The sequence below is a fragment of the Thunnus maccoyii genome, chromosome 18 (genome assembly GCF_910596095.1).
Source record: "Thunnus maccoyii chromosome 18, fThuMac1.1, whole genome shotgun sequence".
Classification (NCBI taxonomy): domain Eukaryota; kingdom Metazoa; phylum Chordata; class Actinopteri; order Scombriformes; family Scombridae; genus Thunnus; species Thunnus maccoyii.
In genome coordinates this window covers 13,290,818-13,300,562 of record NC_056550.1, presented here as the reverse complement: position 1 = coordinate 13,300,562, position 9,745 = coordinate 13,290,818, and the positions used below count along the sequence as shown (strand labels likewise).

The 9,745-nt window shown below is 42.5% G+C and overlaps 1 protein-coding gene across 3 annotated transcripts; it reads left to right on the top strand.

Annotated features, from left to right (window-relative positions):
- Nucleotides 1-195: 195 nt before the first annotated feature.
- LOC121884644 (far upstream element-binding protein 2-like) lies at nt 196-8,667 on the top strand. Of its 3 annotated transcripts, XM_042393565.1 has the most exons (18): nt 196-427; nt 1,103-1,208; nt 1,290-1,349; nt 1,592-1,628; nt 1,753-1,805; nt 1,944-2,015; nt 2,107-2,164; nt 2,501-2,672; nt 2,917-3,015; nt 3,102-3,200; nt 3,311-3,413; nt 3,856-3,977; nt 4,319-4,612; nt 4,779-4,894; nt 5,072-5,160; nt 5,536-5,742; nt 6,422-6,609; nt 6,742-8,667. In XM_042393565.1, the coding sequence occupies exons 1-18, from the start codon at nt 299-301 to the stop codon at nt 6,748-6,750; spliced, it is 2,013 nt and encodes a 670-aa protein (XP_042249499.1). In that variant the 5' UTR covers nt 196-298; the 3' UTR covers nt 6,751-8,667. The 3 variants fall into 3 exon arrangements, with proteins under 3 accessions (XP_042249499.1, XP_042249501.1, XP_042249500.1); XM_042393567.1 differs by lacking the exons at nt 6,422-6,609; nt 6,742-8,667 and having other exon boundaries at nt 5,458-5,628; XM_042393566.1 differs by lacking the exons at nt 6,422-6,609; nt 6,742-8,667 and having other exon boundaries at nt 5,449-5,628.
- Nucleotides 8,668-9,745: the final 1,078 nt, after the last annotated feature.

Below are 9,745 nucleotides of genomic sequence, written 5' to 3'. Positions count from 1 at the left end.
AACATATTTTTGAGTGGAGGGGGACTTAAATTAATTTTCCCTATTAAAGTTAAAAATACATTGTCTGGTGTGATAAATTCAAACAGCAATAATCAAAGCAAATACTATTTGAATGTATCATGTTTCGCCAGTGGCAAGTGTTTTTGTTATTATTTCAAGGAGCTAAACTGGGACGCGAATGAACCTTCCCGGCCGCCGTCGTGTCTCCAGCGCTTTCCTTATCCTGTCAGTTTCTTGACTTTGCCCCCCTCTCTCGCGCAGCTTTTATCCCGGTTTTCTGCTCTGTGCTCGGGTCAACATGTCTGAGTACAACGCGGTACCTCCACCCGGCTCCGGGGCCCCTCTCGGCGGACAGGCAACTCTCGGGAACGGAGCAGGAGGCGTCAAGAAAGATGCATTTGCGGACGCGGTGCAGCGGGCCCGGCAGGTGAGATGTGACAGGAGCATGTCTGGAGGAAGGGCTAGCTAACTAGTTAGCTTGAGGGCTAGCATCGTTGGCACAGTCTGACACATAACACGGGGCTAAATATTTTGGATTCACCTGTTTTACCGAGTTAACGGTTTTCAACAAATGCACAATTAAGCTAGTTACGCTGACATGTCATGTCTCTCCTTGTTGGCTAATATATACGTTACAAACCATTGACGACCGCAAAACCCACAGTGTAAACAACAATAAAACAACAAATTGGCTCTATTAATATTATTATTTAAATTCACTGGCCACCTCTAAGTTAATGAAGGAATGACATTAAATGTGTGACTATTAGCACTTGCAGAAGATGTTTAAACATATTGTTTTGGGTGATTTAAAAGTGACATGAAATACACACATGGTAGCAAAGCGCAGCCTTAAGGCCCGGAAAATAAAACATTTAAGATAAGGCACCAGTGCATCAAGGTAGTGTAGTAGCTACTGTATCCAGTCTGGCATCATGGTATCCACAGTATAATAGTGGATCTCTTGGGCCATCAAGACGGAGCTCTATTCATTGTTTAGCTTATGAATATGTTAATTTGCGCACACATTTCACTGGCAGAGTAGTATGGTCAGGGATTTTATAGTTTAATTGTCATGATGACTTCTACTTGTGTGTTACAGATTGCAGCCAAGATCGGGGGCGATGCTGGTCCTCCCATGAACAACAACAACAATGCATCAGATGGCTTTCCGTTCACTCCACAGAAACGACAGCTGGAGGATGCAGGTAGAGATTACTACACTGTTTAAATGCATACTTGATTTTGGCACATGCAGTCCTCCTCACTTTCATTTGCTCACCTGACAGATGAGCCGGAGAGCAAGAAGCTGGCTGCACAGAGTGACTTGGATTCAGCCACAGCGTTGTGTGAGTTTCATCCCATTATGTTATGGTCTGTTTACTTCCTGCTGAGGGATGTTTATAACCCACAGTTGACCTTTCCAGTTGTACAGTATTCCTGTTTCAGTAGTTTGCCCTTTTACCCTTGCCTGTCCACGCTTCCTGTGCTCTGTGTCACATTCTCATCTCACAGTCCATCAGTAATCCAAATCCTCTGCCTTGCTCTGTTTTCTCACTCTCTCTTTCTTTCTGTTGCTGTCCCATCTCAGCTATTGGCGCACAGCTAGCTGCTCTTGCACATCAAAGGTGAGATTTTTCACTTGATTGTGTGTTGTGTAGAAGTATAGGGTCTTTTGTAGCAAATACGCAATTAGAAAGTTGTGTGACATGTTGCTGCCTTTTTGTCATCCTTGCTTGCTGGTGATGCCAGGCCCGCCTCTTCCACAGAGGAGTACAGTGTTCCAGACAGCATGGTGGGACTCAGTGAGTGCAGACCAAATCTTTTTTTAGCACATATTGATGCCACAGTGATCCTTTTCTGTGATAAAAGACACACATAAATGCCACTGCTGCAAATGTGACCCACCAGCAACGCACAACTTTTTCTGTCTTTGTCTGCAGTTATTGGCCGCGGAGGTGAACAGATCAATAAGATACAACAGGAGTCAGGTTGCAAGGTGCAGATAGCTCCAGGTACTGTCTGTTATTTTTAAAATTATAGTTAGCAATGTTATTTTCCTTTTGCTGTTGAGGTGCGTTACATATGTACTCTGTCTGTGTCCAGACAGCGGAGGCCTTCCAGATAGAAGCGTCTCTCTCACAGGTTCACCCGAGTCCATACAGTAAGTTTCAGACTTAATGCAAACAGGCTCATTGTTATTTTATGTGAAAGCATCAGAAATGGTCACTAATGATGAAGCAGGTTGAACTGTGTCAAATACCAAAACTATTAAAAATGTTTGTTGCCTAATCAAAAAACATATAATTCACTTTGTTGGAAGCCCCATTCAATTATGCCATTTCTAGATCTGTAATGACTTATTGCTTAATTTCATAAGTACTACATGACGTAATATTAGGTCAGTGTCCTTTGCCATTATATTAGCTGTGAATGCACATGTTGACATGATTTCATATAAAATGGATATTGAGTAACTGGTCAGCTCTTCCCCGACTAGGAAAGCCAAGATGCTTTTGGATGAGATAGTGTCACGAGGGAGGGGTACACCCCCATCTTCTTATCATGAGTCCACCAACGGGCAGAACGGCGCGGTTCATGAGATGATGATTCCAGCTGGCAAGGCAGGACTTGTCATTGGCAAAGGAGGAGAGACTATCAAACAGCTACAGGTATCTGTCACTTTATAAACTATAACTATCTTGACGGCTTGTTTCCAGAGATAGGTGGGACAGTTTTACTGAAAAAGCACTTTGAAATGCACTAACCCTCCGATTGATTGAGCTGTTTTTACAGACTGGAAATTTTGCAATGTAGTATCTTTACTGTTTTATATGTGAAAAAGTTTCATAAAATGTTGTTTTTTTTTTTCTCCAGTGGTACCTAACCGTAATATTTAATTGTGTGATATTGCAGGAGCGAGCAGGGGTGAAGATGATCCTGATCCAGGATGCCTCTCAGGGACCCAACGTTGACAAGCCACTGCGTATTATTGGAGATCCATACAAAGTCCAGGTACAAAAATAAAATCAGCTCATCCAGTTAAAAAATGTGTGGTGCTGTGTTGCCATCTACTGTAATCATTGTGTCTTTCCTTTCAGAAAGCCCAGGAAATGGTGCAGGAGATTTTGAGGGAGAGAGACCATGGGGGTTATAGTGAAAGAAATGACTACGGCTCTCGCATGGGAGGAGGCATGGATGTAAGTTTGTGTTTGGGAGAAAGATTAAGAATGGGATCAGGGGACTTTGAACCAAATCCAAACACATAAAAAGTAGAGCAAACATCTGGAACCATCTGTTTTCCAATCAGATCGCGGTACCACGACACTCGGTCGGTGTGGTCATTGGGCGCAACGGAGAGATGATCAAGAAAATCCAGAATGATGCAGGAGTTCGGATACAGTTCAAACAAGGTAGAACCCTCTCATGACTTTATACTAGTTGCATTTACAGATATTTCACATATTTTGATGCAACATCTTGCATTGCCTTTACATGCAGGTTCTCATAAGTGTCAAGACAACTTGCAAATTTGATGTTTGATGCCACTAATTGACACAGTGAACCAATTTAAAAAATAATCTTAAATAACACTTGATCCTGATTGAAGATGGGGCCTCATTGTCCGTCTTTCATACCCTCAACATCTTTTGTTGTGAAGGTTGGTCAGAGCTCATAAACCAGACACCAGAGCAATGACCTTGTTATCCGTAAAAAAAAAAACCAACTTGTTTGCAAGAGCTACAGAGTTGGTGTTGATTCTCAGTGGGCTCAGCACTACAAGTGAACCTTTCATTCAGTAATCAGTGTTAATATCAAAAACATTCCTTAATGCAATTTAAATCTTTCTCTCAGATGATGGGACTGGTCCAGATAAGATTGCCCACATCAGCGGACCCCCTGACCGCTGCGAACATGCAGCACAGATCATAAACGACCTGCTGCAGAGCATTAGGGTCAGGGAGGAGGGACAGGGGGTATGGATCACTCTCACACACACACACGAATGAACTGTCACACTCCGAAGCATGCTTTTAGCCACTCATAATCTAATACACACATTCCCTAAAATGTAGTAAAGTATCATCTTAATCAGTTGTGGCTAATAATAAATGTATAGCAGCAGGCTTGAGGTAGTTTATTTATTTTTTGCTTTAGAGCTGCATAATGTTTGCATCAGTGGATCTAAACTCTTAAAAAATGCAATATCCTCCACTTAAGTCATAAAACCCTTTTTATTCAATATAAATATTTCTTTGAGACACACTTACTATATAGAAATATGCTAAAGTCATCAGGCTCTCTCCATCATCCACAGGGCCCCCCAGGTCCTCCAGGAATACCTGCAGGCAACAGGGGCCGAGGTGGGGGACAAGGTGGTTGGGGGCCCCCCGGAGGGGAAATGACATTCTCTATTCCTGCCCACAAATGTGGGCTTGTGATTGGTCGGGGAGGAGAGAACGTCAAGTCCATCAACCAGCAGACAGGAGCCTTTGTGGAAATCTCACGGCAGCCGCCCCCCAACGGAGACCCCAACTTCAAGCTGTTTATCATTCGTGGCTCACCGCAGCAGATTGACCACGCCAAGCAGCTGATTGAAGAGAAGATTGAGGTATTTTTGGTTTTAGTTACTGAACATGAAGGCAAACTGATAAGCAGCAGCTAGAACAAAAATGATCATATCTCAGTTGGTTTTCTTAACTTTGTTAAATTTCTTCTATGCTGAATGAGATTATTTTACAAATACCGCTAAATTTTAATTATTTTGTGTGTTCCAGGGTCCTCTTTGTCCTGTGGGCCCAGGGCCAGGTGGACCAGGTCCTGCTGGTCCAATGGGTCCCTACAACCCCAACCCATACAACCCTGGGCCACCTGGGGCCCCTGGGCCACCACAGTGAGTAGCTACAAACAGTGAGCAACTACACAGAAAGTACTGCAAGAGCTGTCTTTGTCACTTTACTTCATTTACGAACATATAAGCAGACCTGAAGAACATTTAAGATCTTATTTCTCATCATGTCAGGGTGATAATACTGAGAGGGGTTTGACACTATAACATTTTTCTCCACAGTGGTGGTCCTCCAGGTCCTCATCAGTACACTCCTCAGGGTTGGAGTAACACCTACCAGCAGTGGCAGCCGCAGGCACCCCACGATCCCAGTGAGTCACCTTTGACTTCACTGCCTCTGCTGGTTTTCAGGGGTTAATGATGTTGAATCATGTTTATTTCAGCTCATTTCAGCATGTCGGCCCTCTTTATATACACATCAATACTACTTAACTACAATCTATATGTTTTACTGTATCACAGTCACGTCAAATGAGTGATGACATTTTTTTTTCTAAATCTGGGATGGTCATCAGGAGTTCTGGTGGAAATTTTGTGATGAGATGCACTGTCTTTACCATAAGCATCTCTGGCTAACCGTGTCTCTGTTTCCCCCCCTGGTCTCCAAGCCCGGTCTCCAGGCCAGTAGCAGGGGCTCACCCTCACCCTATGAGGACCTCACCCCCTCCACCCTGCATCTTTTCTAGGCAAGGCAGCAGCCAATGACCCCAACGCAGCGTGGGCGGCCTACTATGCTCAGTACTACCAGCAGCCGTCGGGGGCTGTGCCAGCCCAGTACCCCTCAAACCCAGGTGGAGGTGCCCAAACTGCAGGCGACCAGACCCAGCCCGCACAGACACCGGGGGGCCAGCCAGACTACACCAAGGCCTGGGAGGAGTACTACAAGAAGATGGGTGAGGCTGTCTACAGCTTTCCCGAGCACATTTTTATCTTAGTGCTGAATTGATTAGCTTTAATCAGTCGGATCAACAGAAAAATCCATGACAACTTTAATGATAGGTGGTTTGCTTTTAGTTATTCATAAAGTATAATTTATAAAGTAAAACCTAAAAACATACAACATCATTGTAAGGATTAGCTTTTTCTCTATTTCATAGCATTGTAAATTGAATATCTTTAGACTTTTTGAGTGTTGTTGGACTAAATTAGCACTTAACCATTGTCCCTTTGGGAGCCTGTGATTTCATAGACAAAACAATTACTAAAAAATTAATTATCTCCATTAATAATGAAAATAGTTGTTAGTTAAAAGCCAAAAATCTCATAGTACTTGATGAAAGACAGAAAAAATATCAAAACCATTTTTGTAATTTCTGATGTTTTATTTAGGGAAATGATTCAGCATCCCTAGTGTCTCAATCTTTCCAGCCACAAACTGATTTGTATAATTTGCACAATGAAGGGAGGTTGATGTTTTGCACAGAAAAGAAAAAAATATTTTGTGTAAAGAAAAAACTGAATAAATGACATGCAGCAACAGGTTGAGGTACAGCTTGTCAGTTTTAGTTCTGCTTCCTAAAGACATCTTTGTGGTGAGCTGGGCCATGTCTCTCTTGTCGCCCCCCCCCCCAGCTCAAGCAGGTGGCTCCGCTCCGGGGACAGCAGCTGCAGCTCCAGGAGCAGCAGGGGGAGCAGCACCCGCATCAGGAGGCCAGCCGGACTACAGCGCAGCCTGGGCAGAGTACTACAGACAGCAGGCTGCGTACTACGGACAGACAGGACAGGCCTCCGGTCAGCCAGCCACTCCCCAGCAAGGACAGGTTGGTATAGAAACAAAAACGGTTTCATTGTGGGCTAGAAAACACTTCCTGTTTCGTGTGCTGTAGTAAGTCCAGTTCCCTTTAGTGGTTTTCACACAAAGCCTGTGCTTTGTTTCAACATCTTTATTTCAGGCACAATGAAAGTTCATGGCAGAAGTTCTCTGATGCCTGAGAGAGTTGGGATGATGAAGAGGACCCTGAACTTAAGGCCAGGATCTAGCCTATTAAGTTTTATTTTTTTATTTTTTATTTGTTGTGAGGGGAAGCGAAACCCTTCCTCGCCACCAAACATGACCTGGATACTTTTTAATAAAAAAAAATGTTAACTGAACAAACGTTCTAGTGCTTTGCTGCTGAGGGGAGGGAGAAGACTGATCATCTCGTCATGACAGGTGCACAATTTTTGCAAAGCTTCTCAATGCCTCTACGTAAATATGCTGTTACGAACATGGAAGCCTGCAAATGCTTACTTCATTGCGGAGGAGACTGAGTTGCCAGTACATCTATCTCGTCTGCCTTTTATTAACTTCTTAAGATTTCTAAGTCCCTTTTTTTTTTTTTTTTTAAAGCACTTGCCTTCATATTGCAGTGTTAAACTGAATTACGCAAAGCTGTTAGAACTATAGTCATATGTATCTGGAACAGGCAATTAATCGGAGAAATCATTTTTAAAGCTCATTTGATTTGCTCAGTCTTTTGATTTCTTTTTTTAAAATTAAAGTGTCACATTACCTCTGCTGAGGCTTGCATGGTGTTTAGCTGTTTCAACATTTGGATGGTTTTTCTTTTTGTTTATTAATGCGTTCACCAGTACAGTACTTTGTATGAGTGAGCCAGTTTTATAGTGTACTAATGGAATTATATAATGTTGATTTATGCATGTGGGATAATTGTTGAAAGCTGCTAGAGGTAGATTTTTAAAACACTTACAAGTAAGGCATCTAACAAAGAGCGGGGTAGCCCTTCATCTTCAGTCGGCCTTCTATTGGAGATATTAAAGTTGTAATGATGACACGTGGCAGGGATTAAGATGCAAAGCCATGAGCTGTTTTTAGGGATTCAAAAGTTTATGTTAAGATATTTCATCAGGGGAGGCCATGAAAGGTTTTACACTTCATCCTGGTGTCCTTGAAGGTTGAAGGAAAAATTATTTTCTTTGTTTATTAGCCATAGGCTCCAGGATGTATGCGCCTTATACCAGGTTAGGCATCGTTGTCTTGGCCCTGCCATAAATCCCCATGTGTGAGGATCACTACATAAAGATTGTTGAGACTGCTATCTATCTCTGTGTTCATCTCTGGGGTTGCAATGTCTACCACTTTGTTAATGTAGTACGTTTGGTTTATGCTGCCACGATTTCAGACTTTTCTCCTTCCCTCAGTTTGTTTTTGCTTTTTTGCACACATCTACCAATACTCCAAGCTCTTGCCTCTTTAAATGTCCATTCTGGAGACCAGAAATGGTTTTCAAATTCGGCCAGCTTGGTGTGAACCTGCTCTTAGTTACACACATACCGCTAGTGGGCATTCACCTTAATGAGGCAACTGCATATGTAGTCTTTGTAACTGTCATGTAGGGACTTTAAGGTGGAGTCTTTTCTCATGTGGAGGTTTTGGTCATTTTGTTCCCCTGCAGCTCAGACAGGTGCAGGTTCTACCACAATGGGAACAGGCTTCCTGTCTCTGCCTGTACATGTCATGAAAGACACTACAGTTGTTCTATGTTGCAGTTGAACTACGCTGTGATTGTGTTTCATCTCAGATTTGCATGTTACTGCTTTTTACTTTTCACATCTTGGTTTACAGATGCCAACGGTCTGTCCACAGTCATTGTGTGCAAAAGAATGAAATTTAGTCTTCCAACGTGTCCCTCTTTATTATATATGTACATACATTCAGCAATATAAAGCTGTTGGTTTTGACTTACAGAGATGTATCAAGTATGATTCTTGTATTCTGAATGGCAGCTGTGAGCCTGCCTCTGGCAGCAGTGTTGATATTGTTAATAAATGACCACCAGCAGCAATACTGTGAATTAAAAAGGGGCAAGTGTCAATTACTTACAAATGTGTGTTGAATATTTTGTTGTGTTTCATATTCTTTTACAAACAGTATGAACATAAAACTAGAACAGCCTGTTGTCTCCAGACATAACAGAAGCACAGTTCAGAGAAATCACCACTAGATGTCAATAGTCTTCCACTGATTGATTGATAAATCAGACTGTGCTGCAAAGACAAGACCGGGTTATTGACGTATAAATATACAGACGAGTGATACTGAAGCTGGTCCAGGTCTGAATGCTTGACTGCTACAGTGAGGGGATTTGGTGGCTCTGTTATGCTGTGGGGGGGCATTTTGCTGGCATAATATGGGTCCACTTGTCCCCTTAGAGGAATGGGTGACTGCAAATCAATACAAAGTTGATCTGAGTGATGACCTTTATCCTTTTTATTGAAACATGTCTCATGATGGGAATGGTTTCTTCCAGGATGACTGCAGTGGAAATTTAAGATGAATTCACAGAGAGCGAGGTGTCTTTCAGAGTTTTATTGCAATATCCAGAATATATATTTGTAAGTCCAGATCTGCCAATTTCCTAGGCTTAAGAGATACTGAATGAAGTTCGGTGTTGGTATTTCCATATACAACCACATGCATCACAATCATCCCATTTTCATCAGTTATTTGTAATTAATTCACTGCGCCCTATGGATGGGGGCATTGTCATCCTGGAAGAAACCACTCCCATCAGGATAGAAATGTTTCATAACAGGATAAAGATGATCACTCAGATCAACGTTGTATTGTTTTGCAGTGACCCTTCCCTCTAAAGGGACAAGGTGACCCAAACCATGCCAGCAAAATGTCCCCTACAGCATAACAGAGCCCCCAGATCCCTTCGCTGCAGGGGTGAAGCATTCAGACCTGAACCGGTTTTTCCTTTAATTTGTCACCCGTCTGTGTATATTGAAAAGAGTAACTGACATAACACTCAAAATCTCCAAACTTGTGAATCAAAAAAATCTGAGGAAGACTGTGTGAGTCCTGTTTGGTCTGGCGTGTCACAGTGTCTCAACAATTCAGACACGTGTTTTGTTTTTTTTTCCTTTCAGTTTATCAGCCATCTGTGCATG

Coding starts and splice junctions, on each gene's coding strand:
- LOC121884644 (XM_042393565.1), top strand. CDS start 299: ATGTCTGAGTACAACGCGGTACCTCCACCCGGCTCCGGGGCCCCTCTC. Junction 428..1,102: donor CGGTGCAGCGGGCCCGGCAG/GTGAGATGTGAC, acceptor TGTGTGTTACAG/ATTGCAGCCAAGATCGGGGG. Junction 5,743..6,421: donor GGAGTACTACAAGAAGATGG/GTGAGGCTGTCT, acceptor CCCCCCCCCCAG/CTCAAGCAGGTGGCTCCGCT.